The 19,441-nt window shown below is 39.0% G+C and overlaps 3 protein-coding genes across 3 annotated transcripts; 1 reads left to right on the top strand and 2 right to left on the bottom strand.

The window, feature by feature from the left end:
• The first annotated feature begins 3,179 nt into the window (after window positions 1-3,179).
• LOC126795759 (uncharacterized) lies at window positions 3,180-3,791 on the top strand. The gene has a single exon (XM_050522524.1). The coding sequence runs from the start codon at window positions 3,180-3,182 to the stop codon at window positions 3,789-3,791; it is 612 nt and encodes a 203-aa protein (XP_050378481.1).
• A 7,678-nt stretch (window positions 3,792-11,469) lies between these two features.
• On the bottom strand, window positions 11,470-12,756 carry LOC126795758 (probable LRR receptor-like serine/threonine-protein kinase At3g47570). The gene is made up of 2 exons (XM_050522523.1): window positions 12,372-12,756; window positions 11,470-11,948 (listed from the first exon to the last, which is right to left on the bottom strand). The coding sequence occupies exons 1-2, from the start codon at window positions 12,754-12,756 to the stop codon at window positions 11,470-11,472; spliced, it is 864 nt and encodes a 287-aa protein (XP_050378480.1).
• Window positions 12,757-15,648: 2,892 nt separating this feature from the next.
• LOC126795245 (uncharacterized) lies at window positions 15,649-19,172 on the bottom strand. Its single transcript, XM_050522087.1, is given in 3 exon segments — window positions 15,649-16,384; window positions 16,586-16,857; window positions 18,957-19,172. Coding segments are annotated over 3 exon segments (936 nt in total). The 5' UTR covers window positions 19,089-19,172; the 3' UTR covers window positions 15,649-15,852.
• Between the last annotated feature and the right edge of the window lie 269 nt (window positions 19,173-19,441).

Here is a 19,441-nt window from a genome sequence, read left to right as displayed (position 1 = left end):
CCTACAAAAGCCTACGCCTTTTTTTTTTTGAATGGCTACAAAACCTATGCTTTCACCCCCAAAGAATTGCTTTTCCTCAAGTCCATTTCCAGAATCTTTAGATTCTCTCTAGACGAATGTAATAACAGTCCATAACGTAAAGTTGTGATGGTATTGCAATTTAGCTTGTGAAATTACCTTCTCGTCAGCAAATCTGGATGAGAACCGTTCCTGAGCTCTTTCATAGGGATCTTCCAACAGGACTGGATTTTTCTTGAATACCCAGTGACTCTGCTAAGGGCATATACCACCATGCACAAGAACTGGTATCTCATGATGAACACGCATCTTGTATGGTGAGTGCTAGTATCGTCAAAGAACAAAATACCCAAAATGCAGTCATCGTAAATTATTATTCACAAAGGGCCTTGCAACTGCTTACACACAAATATTGAGTGTGGACAAGAGCACAAGTCTCATCATCCATCTCAAGTTTGTCCTCTCCATCATCTTAATGATGTGAGTCTAATATTGTGAGAAGCCGACCTTTTAGCAGAATTGTGCATTCTCAGCAATCATTTGTATAATGGTAAACTTGCAAAACGCAAGTCATGAATAATTCTTATATACCAGTATGCATCCTCAAATTTCCCCTACCTCTCAAAATAGCCAGCAGAGGCCGTAACAGTATCATCTGCTGGCCTCCAATGACAGTCTTGCAGCACAGCTAATCATTTTTGTTATGTTGCTTCTACTGCTCCGTCCATGTTTTGGTTTTGCAGTGTTCTTTCCATAAGAATCTCCCAAGTCTTATAATTCGAGCAACGGCCTCTATTTAACGTGTGCTGGTGTAATGACTCGGCTTTCTCCACCATCCCATTCCGCATGTATGCACCTAGAGGGACATTATAGAGCATTCATTCCTCTTGAGGACAAAGTCATGCACGATATCATTCTTGTGGACAACTTATAACAAGCCTGTAAGTCTATGGTAGATGCTTTGTTTTGTTGCCTTCAAAGTTTAAATTTCTCACTGAATTTTCAGCGAGGAAAGGGAAACTCTTAACCTTGCTCCATTATAATTCTGCCTCTTAAAGTTGGAACGTACAAGATGTTAAACAGCCACGAGTGTGGCTCATGGACCAACTGTACCGATATTGTCCCAACGTAGCCACCTCACATGTGTTGGGTTTTAATCACAAAAGGCCTCGGTACAATTAGTTATTATCCACCCACTTATAAGTTTTATTTTCTTTGTTACTTTTTAGATGTGAGATCTCTCCTCTCCAACATGCCTCCTCACGTGCAACCTAATTTTTATGTATGCACGTGACAGATTAACATCTCACATACTGGGACGAAACATACTGGGACGAAATAAACCAAAGTCCAGTAACCAACGACACTTGGTGACCATCCAATCGGAAACTCTCTAATGGCATAATAATGACACCCATCTTGGGCCCATGACAAAGTGGCACCCAACTCGGGCCCACGACAGACTAAAGGCGACTGGAGAGGAACCCGCTCTGATACCATGTTAAACAGCGACAAGTGTGGCTCATGGACCAACTGTACCGATATTGTCCCAACTTAGTCACCTCACATGTGTTGAGTTTTAATCACAAAAGACCTCGGTACAATTGGTTATTATCCACCCACTTATAAGCTTTATTTTCTTTGTCACTTCTTAGATATGAGATCTCTCCTCTCCAACACAAGACTCATTCTTAGTTCTTACCCATCTGCATGTTCTTGTTCAGAACAGAACATAATTGCCTGCAAAGATTGCATCAAGGGCTGGTTAAAAACTTCTTAATCTGCTGAAAAGAAACGGCATGTAAGAAGTTCCAATGAAAACCAATTAGAAATATATTCAAATCACTGCATTATATGGGAAATACAATCTCCTCTCAGCATGCTTATCAGTTCATCCTCAATAATGTCGTCAGTTACATGCACAGAAAGTAAGCAGAAGAAGTGAATGGAGGGGAGATATGATATCATTGTTAGCCCTTGAGGGTATAATTAAGCTAGTTTTGTGACTTTTGTCAATTGTGATTAAAAAAAAGATGCAAAACTGAAAATTTAGGTTTCAATCTTGCTTTGCCAATATAAAATATAGAATGTGATTCTTTCTTTTAATGAATCTAATTCCAACTAAAATTTAAAATTTATGTGTCAATAATAAAGCAACTTAAATAGACATAAGTTGCCTACTCTTCAATTTAATAGAAAAGTCTATTGCCGATCACTTGTATATTGAACCAGTACGTGAAGATAGGCTGTGTTATGTGGAATCAGCCTGCTCAGATATCACAATATTGAAGATATTGGATGTGTGTGTGAATTGAAGAATCAATTAGTCCACATTCGTGTGCTGCGTAGTCCACATCCGTGTGCTGCGTAGTCCACATCCGTGTGCTGCGTAGTCCACATCCGTGTGCTGCGTAGTCCACATCCGTGTGTTGCGTAGTCCATATATGTGTGCTACTTAGTCTTGGAGTAATTCGAACATTCTCGTCTTGTGTGTCTATATATATATATATATATCAATAGGTGTAGCTTTGCTTCATTCATGAAATATATTAAGAGAAATACAATTGAGTTGAAACTTTAAACTTTCATTTTCTTGTTTCATCTCAAAATTCAACATGGTATCAGAGCAGGTTTCATGACCTGTCTCTTTTTGTAATGACCCGATTTTTCGGAATCGATTTATTTGAATTAATAGAATTTTTATAAACTTGTACGATTAATAAACCGCAATATTTCGCCTCGCGATATTGTAAATTGAAAACGGAACCGTTATCGGAATATCTAATTGCAAAAACTTTCTATAAGGGTTAGGAGTCATACCATAAGGGTTGGACCTCTAGTAAGTATTGTGACAATACTTCGATGATTCACCTTCTTTCTGAAATCTTAAGTTAATATATGTTGGATCTATTTTGTTCAGATTCAAGACTTCACATGTATTGACTAAGTGTTTAATGTTTCAAGGTAATGAATTTGGAGAAGGGCCGAGCACAGGGCCGAGGACGGGCGAGAGGTCGAGGCCGAGGTAGGGATGGAGGCCGAATCCGCAATCTAGAGAACCTTTATGAGGAGGCGGCACCACAGGAATAATAGGTTGACCCCTCTCTATATTCCTGAATTAGTTGCTCACCTTTTGTCCATTTATCAACTTTGCAAACTGAATGTGGTTTGATGTTGTTAGAGACGATGGTCGAGTGCTTAAGCTGATTAAGGACATCAGTGGTCCGTCAGCTCCATCTTTTCATGGGGGCCTGGATCATATGGTAGTAGATCATTGGATTGAGAGTATGGAAACCTACTTTGAGATGATGGTGTGCTCTGAGATAAAGAAGAGGATGATAGCCACATTCTTCCTAAAAGATGATGCACTAGATTGGTGGAAGAGCTCGAGGCGGACTATAGATGTGTCTACCTTGACCTGGGATGGTTTCACGGCACTCTTTCGAGAAAAGTACTTTCCAGCTACAGTGCACGAGGATTTAGAACTTGAGTTCCTTGAGCTAGCGCAGGGAGGTATGCCTGTCAGGGAGTATGAGGCTCGTTTTGCACAGTTGTATCGGTTTGTCAGACCAATGGGTGTAACCTCTTTAGCCCAGAAGTTTTTACGGGGTCTTAAGCAAAAATACAAGACCATCATATCAGCACTTTGTCTGTCTACCAAAGAGTTGATATATGAGAGTGTCCTGAATTTGGAACAGGCGAATAAGACTCACGGAGGAGATGTGGAAAATAGAGATGCCAGAGGAAAAAGGCAAGACAATCAGTTCAGGTAGCGGGTCCTCAGGACTGAAGGGTGGATCTTGGAAGAGGCCGAGACCCTATTATCAGATTCTGGCTAAGGCAGCATCTCCATCTGTTAGGACTGCACCTGTTAGACCGCTGGCATCAGTGAGATGTTTTGTTTGTAACGAAATGGGGCACTACGCCACGACTTGTCCGAAGTCAAAGAGAACAGGCTGCTATAAGTGTGGACAAGTGGGACATATGGCTAAAGACTGCAACCGATCTCCACAGGGTAGACATGAACATCAGCAGAGACAGTTACCAGCAGACCAAGCTAGAGTATTCGCAGTGGGTCAGCGGGACACTGGAGTGGAAGGTACTTTATCTATTTTCGACTACCTTGCTAGAGTACTGTTTGATACAGGAGCATCACATTCATTTATTGCTAGTTCGGTAGTGAAGATGTTAGGATTGATTCATACACCTCTCAGAGACTCTTTATGTGTCACTTCACCTCTTGGAGTGTCCCTCGAACTGGAGACAATCTGCAAGGCTTGTTCTATTGTGATGGAGGTAGAGAATTCTCTGCTTCTTTGATAGTGATTCCGGACCACACCTATGATGTGATTCTAGGGATTGATTGATTGAGGCTGCAGCACGAAGTGATTGATTATTTTGACATGGTGTTCTTCCAAAGGCCCGGAGAACCAATGTTTCATTATCGTTGTCTCAAGTCAGATAATGCCATGAGAACAGTAGTTTTGGCACATGTGGAATCTGTAGATCAAAAAGTAACTATTGCAGACATCGTGGTAGTATCTGAGTATGGTAAGGTGTTCCAAGAGATGACAGGGTTACCCCCTCGAAGAGTTGTGGATTTTTGCATAGATGTGGTACCTGGTACGGCACCAGTATCAAAGGCGCCTTATAGAATGAGACAAAACGAACTTAAAGAGTTGAAGGTGCATATAGATGAACTATTAGACCAAGGGTTCATTAGACCTAGGGTCTCACCTTGGGGTGCACCGGTTCTGTTCGTGAAAAAGAGACATGGTTCTATGTGGTTATGTGTGGACTACAGGGAACTGAACAAGGTGACCATCAAGAATAGCTATCCCTTGCCTAAGATTGATGATTTGTTTGATCAGCTTAAAGGAGCTACGGTATTCTCTAAGATTGATTTGAGATCCGGTTATCATCAACTCAGGGTGAAGGAAAAAGATATATCGAAGACAGCCTTCAGGGCCCGGTATGGACACTATGAGTTTGTGGTCATGCCCTTTGGCCTAACCAATGCACCAGCTGTCTTTATGAGTTTGATGAACCAAATCTTTAGCCCGTACTTGGATGAGTTTGTTGTAGTTTTTGTGGATGACATTCTGATATACTCCAAGTCTCAAGAAGAGCATGTGGTGCATCTGAGAACAGTGTTTCAGACCTTAAAGGAAGCAAGATTGTATGCCAAGTTCGAGAAGTGTGAGTTCTGGAAGGAAGAAGTCAAGTTCCTTGGTCATGTGGTCTCAAAAGATGGAGTATTAGTAGACCCGTAAAAAATGGAGGCAGTGAAGAGTTGGAGTCGCCCGAAGAACCCTACTGAGATTCGTAGCTTCCTGGGTTTGGCAGGTTACTACCGGAGGTTTATCGAAGGGTTTAATAGTATTGCATCGTCATTAACCAAGTTGACCAAGAAGGATGTTCAATTTGTGTGGACAGAAGCATGTGAGGAGGCCTTTAACAAAATAAAGACCAGCTTGACCATAGCTCCAATGTTGACAATTCCCTCTAGTGGGGGCGGTTATGTCATTTATAATGATGCTTCGCTTAAGGCTTGGTTTGTGTGTTGATGCAGCATGGAGGAGTGGTTGCGTATGGCTCTAGACAGTTAAAGATCCATGAGAAGAACTACCCCACTCACGATCTAGAGCTCGCGGAAGTTGTTTTTGCCCTGAAGATTTGGAGACATTACTTGTATGGTGAGAAATTTCAACTCTTTTCTGATCATAAGAGTCTAAAGTATCTATTCTCACATAAAGAATTGAATATGAGGTAGAAGAGATGGATGGAACTACTCAAGGACTATGACTTTACATTGGAGTATCACCCGGATAAAGCAAATGTTGTGGCCGATGCCTTGAGCAGGAAACCGAGAGGTGTGATAGCTTCTCTTATGGTTCAAGAATAGTTTATGCTCGAAACTGCATCAAAGTTTGACTTGCTACTATCGGGAAGAGAACCAAAGCTCTTTCTTGGCAGCGTCACTGTGCAACCTATATTAATCTCAAGGATCATACAGGGTCAGGCACAAGATAAATTCTCACAAGCTAAGTTGGCAGACCTTGTAGTAGATACGCTTGATGAATGTCCTTCCGAGTGGAGAGTTGGACCCGATGGAGGGTTGAGGTTTGGGGCAAGATTGTGCATCCCAGATTGTAATGATCTCAAGGAGGAGGTCCTTCGCACGCCACATCGATCTCGTTATATCGTTCATCTAGGGAACACCAAGATGTACAAGGACATATGCAGGCAATTCTGGTGAAACGGGATAAAGAAAGATGTAGCTGAATTTGTATCGAAGTGTCTTACTTGTCAGCAAGTGAAAGCATAACATCAACGACCAACTGGCATGTTGAAGCCATTGACTATTCCTCTTTAGAAGTGGGAACATATATCTATGGATTTTGTGACTGGACTGCCTAGTCCAATAAGGGTCACGATGCGATATGGGTGATTGTCGATCGGTTGACGAAGTTGGCACATTTTCTTCCAGTGTCAATGAAGTATTTTGTGGACGTGCTAGGGAAACTATATGTGGATGAGATAGCGAGACTTCATGGAGCTCTAGTTTCTATTGTTTTTGATCGAGATGCACGTTTCACGTCGAAGTTCTGGGGTGGTTTGCAGAAGGCTATGGGTACTACCTTGGATATGAGTACTGCTTTTCATCCTCAAACTAATGGACAGACAAAAAGTGTGAATCAGGTGATGGAGGATATGTTGAGAGCTTGTATGCTGGATTTTAAAGGTAGCTGGGAGGATCATTTGAGGTTGATTGAGTTTGCCTACAACAACAGTTACCATTCTAGCATCGGGATGACACCTTATGAGGCTCTTTATGGTAGACCATGTCGATCACCTATCTGTTGGGCCAAAGTTGATGATGAAGCATTAATGGGCCCAGAGGTCGTTCAAGAAATCACAGAGAAGATCTCGATCATTCGAGATAGGATCTGGACCGCACAGAGTAGACATAAGAGATATGTAGACCTAAAGAGGAGACATGTGGAATTCAAGCTCGACGTACCTCGCCTCGTTGCTGTGAGCTTCCGCGCGACATCCCGAAGCTCCGTGACTTCTTCTACCGTCCAAGCACGTCGCCGGTGAAACCAGGGCACAGAGACCACACCACCCTCACTGATCCTCGCCGCCGAAGCCATCTGCAAGCAAGATTGGAGCGGAATTCGCGCCGCGGTCTAACCCTCGCTAAATCGATTCCGCCGGCATCTCAAGCTCCTCCGGCGATTCCTGGCCATCCTAGGGCTTCAATTAGGTATGGTAATGCATTAGTTGATTGATATGAGTGATTGTATGTTGTTTGAGAAGTTTTTTGTGGAGGATTGGTGGTGAATCAGAGGGGGAGGAGGAGAAAGTCGCACCGCCGCCTTAGGCGGCGCGTGAGGGGGCGTGAAAGGGGCAGGAAGTGGCCTTGGGCCGTGGAGAGAAAATGGAGGAGTTTTGGGGCGGCGTTGGCGAGCTACGCGCCGGTTTTAGATTCGGCGCGTGGGCCCCACGCACTGTCACTGTGTGCGGCGCGTGAACAGTGATTTTCAAACGGTAATTTTTGTAACATTTTTTTACGTACGGTGAATGTAAAAAGTTATTTACATACAGTAAATATAAATTTTATTTTACATACGGTGAATGTAAAATTATGTTACGTACAGTAATTGTAAAATTAATTTCTGAAGGGTAAATCGGTAATTATTATTTACTGAGACAATATTTACGATGGAATAATACATGGATGTATAAGAATATGTAAATAGTATGTACATGTACAGAAATACATAAATAATATGTACTCGTATAGGAATACATAATTAATATGTATTTGTATAGTAATACGTGAAATAGTAATTGCATGAACAGTGATTTCGTAAAAACCCGAAATTGCTGAACAGTAAAACATTAATACTTTTTCGGCATTTAAGGTTTTACGTAACGCTTCAAAATTCACTTCTTATCTATTTTAGGTGATCGACACAACGAGTAATGGATTCGAGTTCAGAATCATGAAAATTACGCTCAGGAATATAAGGTGAGTAAAATCTCACAGTGACGAATCTACCCTTGTGGAGATGCATGAATACTCTAAATTTAAAAGAATGAACTATGATATGTATATGATGTAGTGGATTGTGTATGTGTATAATTGGTAAAATAAGTACATATATATGGTTTGCTATATTATATATTGTCGTAATTTCCATTGTGAATAAGTTCATTATAGTGTTGATGTTTATTTATTGAGTATGTCGATTTATTTGTACAATATCATGTGATGATTGTTTGTACGTGGTTTTAACGTAAGTGATGTTAAAACGTTTTTGTGGTCTGTGGACCTGTCTTCGGACGTGTTGGCATGTCGGAACCTAGCCTTGGCCGGGCGACAGGTACGATTCAGTTAGAGCTCTAGTCTGTTTGTCGGGTACTAACATGAGGGGTAACAGTGGTGTACCAGCGCTTATGAGTACCTATATTTTTGGATATTGGGTAGCAAGTGGTTGTCCAATGTCGGGCGGCGTACTAACATAAGGGGTAACAGAGGTGTACCAGCGCTCATGAGTACCCGTATTATAAATGCATTTGGGTAAACAGAGGGGTTGCCTGATTTCTCATGAGTATATATATTTTCTGTCAATATTGGACAACCAGATGGGTCGTCCAATGAATCATGAGTGCATTTATGATTGATGCTTTGTGGATTTTCGTTTATATTTTATGCAAGTTATATTATTGTTGTACTCATACGAGCTGTAAAGCTTACTGAGTTTGTGTTTATAATCCCGGTGCACCTATTCGATGGTGTAGGGGATAATTCCGCAGGTGTGGATTAGCGGAGTTGACTGACAACACTGAAGACTTTAAGTTGTTTTATTTTATCTTGTGGTGAGGATTTGAGAGGATTTTTACATTTCCATTTGATATAATGCTTGAGTTATAAATTTGGTTTGTAATAATCAATTTGACTGAGTTCTACTATGAACTCAGTAATGATCCGCTGTGACATTAAAACGATTTCGATTTATTGAGATTGTTTTAGAGTTTTTCATAACTTCGAAATTTGGGTTTCATACTTGAAATTTGGGGTCGTGACACTTTTACTCTGCATCTTGGATCAGAGCAGGCTTCCTCATAGGACATGTTTCTACAATCTTGCTTCCGCAAACTTCATCTTCATCTTCCTTCTCCATTAATTCATAATGGCCGGAGGAAGTAACTCTATTTCCATCTATCTCACTCATTCCCAATAAGAAGTAGATTCAAATCAGAGTCATTATCTGATTTATTTTTCTTTCATTTTGATAAGAAATCAAGTTTGAGGTCATACCTCAATCGTTCCTGATGAGGAGTAAGCTCAAATAAGAGTTTCTTTAGTTTCTGATATTTAAACTGAATAATAAAACCCCTTGGAGTATTCTCCATGTTTTAGTTCAAAATCAAGTTCTGATCTTTCCATCCATTTCATTTTTAGAGGAAAGATTTGTTTAGGAGTTCATATCTCCACATTTCATTTTGGCTATTTTTTATTTTTTTTCTTTTCATGTTGAGAAGAAATCTGTTGTCCATAGTCAAGATTTGATTCTTCATCTTATTTTTTTTTCTCTTTGGTCGGCGAATATATTTGATTCTGACCCTTCATATTTCCTTTGTGCTAACTCAGTTTGATCACCTTTAATTCAAGCTTAGTTCTGTGGTTTCCCTTGATCCAGCTTGAGGGGAAGAATTAGAGCATTAAGGTGTGTATGATCTGCATGGTTATGTAGGGGATGCAAGCAGTGCTGCATACCCTACACATAAACAAAGTTGTTGTCCCTTTTGTCATTCCGATTTCTTCATCCTTCTCGATCGGTTTAGAGGTCATACCTCAAATTATTTCTGATAAGGAGTAGATCCAAGTCGGTCTCATTATTTGATTTATTCTTCTATCATTGGGAGAGAAATCTGTTGGAGTTCTTCCATATAATACTCCTCATTTTTTCATTGTCATTTTATGATTTCCATCCCATTCCATTTTGGAGGAGAGATCGATTTAGAGTTCATAACTCCTCATTTCATTTCTCCTTGGCCAATTTATTATTTCTTCTTTCATTTTGAAGAGATTTATTGTCCATGACCAAGATCTGATTTCTTCATCTTTCGTTTGGAGGAGAGATATGTTTAGAGGGTTTGTTTTAACCTCATCATTTTCAATGTTGGACTATCAGAGTTTTTATATATATGTTGGTTCCAATCAGATTTGTTCCCTTCTAGTAAGAAGGCCGGGATCATATCCCGATTTAGCTTCAGGGGGAGCAATTTTGAGCAATCAACCATTTGAGCAAACAATTACTTTGTTTTTCTAGATTGACCTTGATGCACTAAAACAGAAATTGGGATTGATTCCGACTTTCGAATCCAGTTATGTAAAAAGTTGCAGAAACTAGACACATAGAGCTTTCCCGGCATATGTGGCTCATGTCTCAAGTTGTCATAACAGAAAATGGGAGCCATCCAAAGTGGACGGACAAAGCTGCCAGAATTTGTTTCACTTATTCTTATCCATCCTCTCATCCATAACTTCTTTAGCCATACTTGGAGATTGTTGGTCAAGCTCGACTGCCGTTTTCCTTTCAGACTTCGCTTGAGGGGGAGTATTGAAGATATTAGATGTGTGTGTGAATTGAAAAATCAATTAGTCCACATCTGTGTGCTACTTAGTTTTGGAGTAATTCTAACATTCTTGTTTGGTGTGTATATATATATATCAGTAGGTGTAGCTTTGCTTCATTCATGAAATATATCAAGAGAAATACAATTGAGTTGAAACTATAAACTTTCATCTTCTTGTTTCATCTCAAAATTCAACACATAATCTTCAACATCACATTCTTATATAATTAGGGGATCATATAATCATCAAGGCTACTAAAATTACTATGCACTGCTAATAATCACATAGATTCAGAGCAAATGATTAAAGATATTCTTCATTTGGCATGGTTTATTATTAAGTTTCCCAATTACTTACATAATTGGAGTGGTTTGTCTTTTCTGAAAAGTCTCCAGAAATTTAGTTACATGCATCACTTATTACACATTATTAACAAACAAATCTCTAGCATTTCTGCTCACCATTTTTTTGTGAGATCTACACAAGTTACAATTCATATCCTAGCAGTTTCAAAATCAAGCTAGCGAACACAAGTTAGTAGATACAACTTATTTCTTCTACACTTGCAGACAAATTTCTTCTTTCCTTTAGACGTTTCCAGTAGTACAAGCAACTATATTGATACCTCGCTTCCCATGACATACTGTACGTACAAAATTAAACAAAAACCTGTGGATTATGTAGTCATAATTAGGGAACGAAAGATTGAATATATAAAAAGAAATGCAAACAAACCGAAAGAGGAGGCATACCAGTCCATGTCATGTATATTTTCTGTAACAGCAGCTCTTGTTTGATTAGCTTCTTCTTAGCCTCTCACGACTGATGTCAACACTAGTGTAAGCAATTTTCAGATGGTGTAGCTCCCTATGGACCTCCTCCATAGACATCCTATTCCGTGGCGATTCTTCTGAGCATGCAAGTCCAATCCTAAGGATTGCAAGTATGCACTTCCACACGTTATCTCTCATCGTGCTTAGATTCTCACTGTCAATTTCATCTTCAACAGCATTGATTTCATTGTTGGTACCACGGATGTTGATCACTGTATTGTTTCTGGTTGATGAATTTGCAGTCTTTTCTAGGGTGGCAATAAGAATAGGATCCACAATCTGCATGATTCTTCCTGGTATGGCCGTCTTAACAAAAGTATGTATATTGGAACCATCTACAAACATTTCATCAGTGGGTCTTCTTCCTGTGAACAATTGCAACACAAGGATCCCATAGCTATAAACATCCCCTTGTTTTGATGGCTCAACACCAACTGCATACTCTGGAATTCATAAAACAATCAAGTATATCAGTTTTCGAGTGCAATCTGGAACCAACTATTTTTATTTTTGAGAGTTTCATTGTTTATCAGACTAGCATGACAAGTTGGAAACATTTCTATGGTCAGCGGTTGGTGTTGTTTGACTGTAAACAACTAAATTTCACTGCTGGGTTGAGATAGGAAGACATTCAGTTTCCATCGATCATCGATATATTTTTGATCCTTAAAGTATTGATCAGTTATGTCATTTCTAGATGTAATCATCTATTTTATGTTGATAAATTTTAGGGCTTGAAATTTTAGTTTGTCAGTGTCATGTTAATTATAAGTTACCATGATATGCTCCTACGTACGTTTGTCCATGTTCATATTTCATCTTAAATAAAAAATAGTGAAAATAACATTTAGGAACACGATTATTACCTGGAGCAGCATAGCCAATGGTTCCCTTTATCCCAACTGTTGATCTACTCTGGTTTTCGGAGGACACCATGGTCGGTGGCACGAGTCTTGCTAACCCAAAATCACTAATCCGAGCAATCATGTCATCATCAAGAAGAACATTGCTTGGCTTCATGTCGCAGTGAATGATCTGTGGCTCACAATGACCATGGAGATAACACAATGCAGACGCAATATCAACGGCAATATTCAGTCTTTGAAGAAAATTCAGACTCCTTGATTGGTTTTCTCTATGCAGCCACTCTTCTAAACTTCCATTGGACATATACTCAAAAACTATAGCTTTGAATTCATTACCCTTGTAATCCGTGCTGGAGCAACATGTCAAGATCTTAACAAGATTCATGTGCCGGATATTTTTGTGGAGGATTGGTGGCTTGTAGAGTAGGTTCGGATTGCAAGCCTCCAAACATCCAGGTACCAGAACCGGCCCCTCATGTCATCACTCCTACCCCTGACTCACATCTCCCTGTTACCGAAGATCATACTCAAGAGGTTAGTCTGTCTACTTATATCAGTAGTAGTGAGTCTAACAGTGGTCAATATGTGTTACCAAATATGTCTACTCGTGGTCCAAGCTAAAAGATATGAACTTACTCTACAAGCCAAATCTATGTATCCACTAGCTAATTATATGTCAACTAGAAGATTATCCAAGTCATATGAATCATTTATGAATCAAATATCTGCTGTATCAGTACCTAACAAAGTGCAAGATGCATTGGATGACCCAAAATGGAGAAAAGCAATGGAGGAAGAGATGGAAGCGTTGCAGAAGAACAATACATGGGAACTTGGTCCTCCACCAGATGAAAAAAAGGTTGTAAGTTGTCGCTGGGTGTTTATAGTAAAACATAATGCCGATGGATCAATGAGCCGGTATAAAGCACGACTTGTAGCAAAGGGGTTCACTCAGACATATGGTATAGATTATGATGAGACATTTGCTCTCGTTTCTAAAATGAATACTATTCGGGTCCTGCTCTCATTGGCTGCAAGTTCAAACTGGCCACTTCGGCAATTTGATGTCAATAACATATTTCTTCATAAAGAGTTAACCGAGGAGGTATACATGAGTCTTCCACGTGGATATGTAGTTACATCACCTAGTGACTTTGTGTGCAAATTAAGAAAATCCCTATATGGCCTCAAACAGTCAACTTGTACTTGGTTTAGAAGATTCTCATAGTTCATACGGAAGGTTGGTTACAAGCACAGTAATTCAGACCATACTTTCTTTCTCAAACATCAACAAGGAAATATTACAACCTTGATTATCTATGTTGATGATATGGTAATAACTGGTGATGACACTGTGGAGATGGATAGATTACAGAAACAGTTAGCCTCTGAGTTTGAGAAGGACTTTGGTGAACTAAGGTACTTCTTAGGCATTGAGGTAGCCAGGGGAAGTGAATGGATCTACTTGTGTCAGAAAAAGTATATCCTCGATCTACTCGCAGAAATAGACATGTTATATTGCACACCTGTTGACACTCCTATTGAGCAAAATCATCATTTAGCAGAATATCCAGATCAGATACCTACTGATCTAGCTTGTTATCAGAGACTAGTTGAGCGATTGATTTACTTGACTCATACTAGACCAGATCTTGCATATGCAGTAAGTGTGGTAAGTCAATTCATGCATAATCCGAGTGAGGATCACATGAATGGTGTTGTGAGAATTTTAAGGTACTTGAAGTCAGCTCCGGGGAGAGGAGTGATATTTTCTAAACACAACAATACTCTTGAAGTATGTGGCTTCACAGATGTAGATTGGGCTGAAAATATCATAGTCAGACGGTCAACATCAGGTTACTTCACATTTATGGGAGGAAATTTGGTACATGGAAGAGCAAGAAACAAACAGTTGTGGCACGATCCAGTGCAGAAGCTGAATACAGAGGTATGGCTCATGGTGTGTATGAGATACTATGGCTGAGAAACCTGTTACTTGATTTGGGTGCCAAATTAAAAAGTATCATGAAACGGTACTGTGACAACGGGCAGCAATTGATATCTCACAAAATCCAGTACAACATGATCGCACTAAACATGTAGAGGTTGATCGTCACTTCATAAAAGAAAAGCTAGATGTCAATCTCATCAGCTTTCATTTTGTTCCCACACAAGAGCAGCTGGCAGGTGTTTCCATAAAAGTTTTTTATGATTCACTTACCAAGTTAGGCATGATTGATGTGTATGCGCCAACTTGAGAGGGAGTGTTAAAGATAAACATGCTAATGTGAAACAACATAGCATACCAACAAAGAAGTCACATCAATAATAGCACACAATCCTTGACATACAAGCCTTTAAATCTTTACCATTGACAAAACTATCAATGTGTTCAATGCATCAATAAATTCTCAATTGTATATTAGTAGAATAGTTGTACTATCATCTCTATATAAGAGCATCACCATAAGTTTGTAATAGATAGTTGAATATCAAGTATATACACTAATTCTGGTTTTAATCTCTCTTGATTTCATCTAATTTAACTTGTTCAGTGTTCCATCCTTGGCAGTTGGCCTTGGCGGCATTGCGCAGCGCAAATAACGTGCACAGAGTTGTAGACCTTGAAAGATATATACATGCATGGGAGGCCTTCTCTCTCGTAACGGTTGCTGATGAGCATGCCTTTAATTTTAGAGATGGTTGAATGCCTTGATGCGATTGATTCTTGAGTGAGGAGATACAAGTACTTTCATTCAGTCAAGGAAATCATGCAGATCAATAGGAAACTGAGATCTTATTGCGGTCAAAGTTTGCACGACGAAAGAAAGAAATATTTAAAGAACAAGTCGAAGAGGAGCTCAAAGGAAGCACATAAATGTACCTTCTCATAATGATATGATTGATTTCTAAACTGATCTTAGTTTTTCACATGGAAATGTTTCGGTTTTACTCACAGAGATGCTCCAAGCACATTCTTTAGTATCTCTCCTTACTCTAAACCATTCTCTATTACCTTCACTATATGCTTCCGAGTATATATCTTCCTAATATGAGTATATTTTTCTTCCAATATTCATTATTGTCTTTTCCACGTGGGGTATCTATTTCCTTTTTGTATCTCAAAGAGACAACAGATTTGAATCTGCATACTGGCCTCAATTCTCTTAAAACAAGATTTTAGTAGCGTTTCTGAAATGTACAAATAAAGTGTCACAGAAAGGATAACAATAAACTTCTGAAACTAGCAGCTTATTATTATAAGAACTAAGAAGCAGAGAGACAGAAGTATCGTAACTTGAGAAGCATATATTTTGCCTGGAGTCTTTACTACCAAAGCTAAGCGGCATCTTCACCAAACATGAACTGCTGTACATAGCATATATTACAATGATGGCTTCAATCACTGCCATCACTCCCATCAGGAACTGAGCTTTTTTGTCTTTGATCAAAATACACACAAGTGTTGAGAGGACGTCTATCATTCAGTTAGTGCAACCAAGCCATCATTGAGCCAATTTCTCATAATCAGGAAAGCCTTCTCTGCATCTTCATCTTCTTCAGCAGACTGAGGTCGGTGGGCAAACCCGTGACCTCTTCCCTTGAAAGTCACCAGCCTAGACACCCTACCAATGATTTTCTCAGTGTTCTCCAGGACATTGACTGGGCAAAGTGGGTCATTGTCCCCTGAGATAAACAATACGGGAACCTTAACATCAGAAGCTACACTGAGGTCGATCCTTGTTCCATAAAAGGAGACCCCAATACCAAAATAAGCACCCTGGTCCCTGGCTAGCTCATCAATTACTTTGCCACCACCAAAGCAAAAACCAACCAAACCAAGCTTCTTTGAGATTCCTATAGCCAAAAATTCGTCCACCATCCACTTTGTCGATGTGGCAATATCTTTTGCAATCCTCTGAGGTTCTTGTTTCACAATCCATTCATCAAACAAAGTCTTTGGTTTGTGCTTTGTCCATGGATCTCCACGAAATAGGTCTGGAAGTAACACACTGCAATTTTTTAAGAAATGGAGAGTAATTATGTGGAATATACAAAAGTTCTGTAAACACCAAATGCTGTTATAAGCGAAATTTACAGAACCAGTCAGTAATAATTAATTAATAATATTTGAATAAACAATCCCTTGCCACAAGAAAGAAACTGATATATGCAATCATTAAAATGTACTAGCTCAAGGTGAAGCAACATACTTATAACCATTTCAAGCAACACGGTACGCAAACTCTCTTGTGGATGAATCTTCAAACCCAAAGATATCAGACAAGAGCAATATACCAGTTCCATTATTATTTTTCACTGCTTTGAAGAGATGAGCATTGATGCTATCTTCACCCTCGCCAACTGAAAGTTCAATTCCACTGACTAGTTCGCATGACTCATCATTTATGTCCTCTTCCACTTTTAGTAAGCTACAACTGACTCTTCCGCATACTGATCTTTGACGACCAATTTTGCATGCTCTCTGGACATAAACTGAGCTCTACAGTCAAGGTAGTAGTACTTCTTTATGAACAAGAAAATAAAAAGTTCAAGTTAATGAGACAAAGATAAGACTTTTTGCCATTATCACAAGTACAATTCTGTTCAGACCAAAAAAAAAAACAAGTACAATTTTGTTTGCCAGTCAGAAACTATATGATACAAACAGAATCTATCAATTTATCAGTACACATTATTGGACAGGTACACAGTATAACTAATATAAAGCAGACTTGTGTGAGATGCGTCATTGTAATCATCTCTAAGATTGTAAGGAAACCTAAAAAACTAAAGAAATACTGGAGAAACCCCAATACGCAACGACAATAGAATAAAAAGAATCTGTTTCTCATTTTCTCAAATTACAACACTATTCAGTTAGAGTCCTATATATGTGTAATGGTGGCAGTAGGAAGGGAGGTGGGGACAAATAGCAGAGCAGAAGCATAGAGCCAAGAGGAAGTGTTTAGAAAGCATTTTTTCTAGGTACCAGCGTAATTAGGAAAAGAAAAACAATTGCTTTTCTAATTTTTTGGGTATATACAGGAATGGAAACATATGATCTGTATCAAATTTGGTTTTGAATGGCTTCCTTGACAAATTACCATAAAAAACTTCAATAGCAGCACAGGATTGGCAAGGAAGTTGTTAAAGACGGTCATATTAATGATAAATAGAAAATAGTCAAGGTAGACGTTAACAAGAATCATAATATTATATACTTGGGAAAGCATTGCAAAAGGTAAACTATTTGAGCTCCTTTGTAAGTCATCAACTTTTCACTGTAAAAGAAGAATTTCTCTATGTATTAACGGGCACCTCACTCTGAGGCTGACGAGAATTTCATCACTACTTATTACGTTAACAATTTTATTATACATTGAGGTTGAATAAATAGCTGCATAGCATACGACGAGAGACTAACAGACACCAGATCAGTTTTTTTCGAAGTACAGATAGACTTAAACGCTTCCAAGATCAAACAACACAAAACAGTGGTTGTTACTCCATTTCAAGTTATGATACATAAATTCTGCTCCTTTCACCAAAAACAATACAAAACCTGGGTGATATCACAACTCACAACTCACAACTCTCAGGTCATCTCCTAAACCGTCTTCTTCTATTTAGAAACCATGCATCTAAAATGAACCAAGAGTCTCTTATTTTATGTTTTAAGAGATTACCTGAGAGTTGTGACATCTTCTACTTTAATGGTATCTAAAAATGAACCAAATGTAACTACATGTATGATATACTCCTTGCATCTTAGATCATAGGAATCCAGTACAACTGTCTCCAGTCACGGTTCATAACCTCAACCCTATTTTCTTATCAAAACTACTCATTCATTAGATCTGAAGAACAAGAATGTACGTAAATGTCTTTTAACAGATGCATTTGGGTCTGTAATGGAGTGGAAGAATGAAAGGTATATACAGTAGTGCATTTGGATCATACTTCTAACATGCACGTTTGCTTTTCAAAAACAAAAAAAAGGAAGGAATCATGATAGGCTTCTGATTCAGCACAGTACATCAAGAAACTTATCAGTACTCTATGCTGTAGTGCAAGAGATCCCAGGTAAAACACAAACCCTAAAGAAACACGATATTCTGATTCATGATCTAACAATGCATACTTTGGTGAGAGGTCACCAATCTCATCAGCCTATATCATTTTTTATCCTGTATGAACTTGACCAAATCCATCAACCAGTCAGGGTTGTGCTTTGAACTACTGCCTAAAAGACCAATAGATTGGCAATGCCAATGTCACTAAAGACTAGAACTTTCACAACAAAGAGTGGCAACTGGATCCTTACATCAATATTTAGTTATATATGCAACTGATTGGAAAGAACCATTATTGAAAACTGATTTCCCATCTCAAAGTAAATGCTTTAGTACCATCCTTATTGCTACGGAAAAAGGAAATCCACCATATTCTAACTAGAGAAAACAAGTCTGAGACATAACTCAGAAAGGGGTACATGTATATCTTATTCTAAATTATCACAGGAGCCTAAGCGTTGATAAGTGCATTTGTTATAAGAGTAAAGAATGAAGAAATTGAACTTACTGAAGAGGTGCGCAGAGGAGAAGCAAAAGTTGTTGAGAGGAACCCAAATTGGTGAAGAGTTGGGTTTCTGGGATTGAGAAACAAGTTCCAGAAGCTTAAGGAAGCAGAAGTCGAAAGTGAGTGTAGCCCCATCTTTATTTTGCTTCGAAGCTCACACAGACATATCAACTGAAATGAACTCAGCTGGGGGAATTTAGTTGTAGATATTTCTTCTTCTTCTTCTTCTTCTTCTTCTTCTTCTTCTTCAAACGAACCCCCGCCCCAAAAACGTAGTCCCGCTTTCTTGGGGTTTATGGATCGGACCCACAACTAATTCACCTTCTTGTGGGTCAAATTTTTTGGCCTCCTCCGGTTAATATTTATTACGGAGATTTTCGCTAAACGTATCTCAACTATAAATCATTCTAACATTTAGTATCTTATATTTGGAAACTATCACATCAATACCTCAAGTCTTTATGTTAGCCTATGTTTTGGTTCCTTCC

Source organism: Argentina anserina, chromosome 5, assembly GCF_933775445.1.
Source record: "Argentina anserina chromosome 5, drPotAnse1.1, whole genome shotgun sequence".
NCBI lineage: Eukaryota > Viridiplantae > Streptophyta > Magnoliopsida > Rosales > Rosaceae > Argentina > Argentina anserina.
The sequence above is the reverse complement of the archived record's forward strand: the minus strand, read 5'-3'. Positions and strand labels throughout refer to the sequence as shown.

Coding starts and splice junctions, on each gene's coding strand:
- LOC126795758 (XM_050522523.1), bottom strand. CDS start 12,756: ATGAATCTTGTTAAGATCTTGACATGTTGCTCCAGCACGGATTACAAG. Junction 11,949..12,371: donor CATTGGCTATGCTGCTCCAG/GTAATAATCGTG, acceptor TATGAATTCCAG/AGTATGCAGTTGGTGTTGAG.
- LOC126795759 (XM_050522524.1), top strand. CDS start 3,180: ATGTGGTTTGATGTTGTTAGAGACGATGGTCGAGTGCTTAAGCTGATT.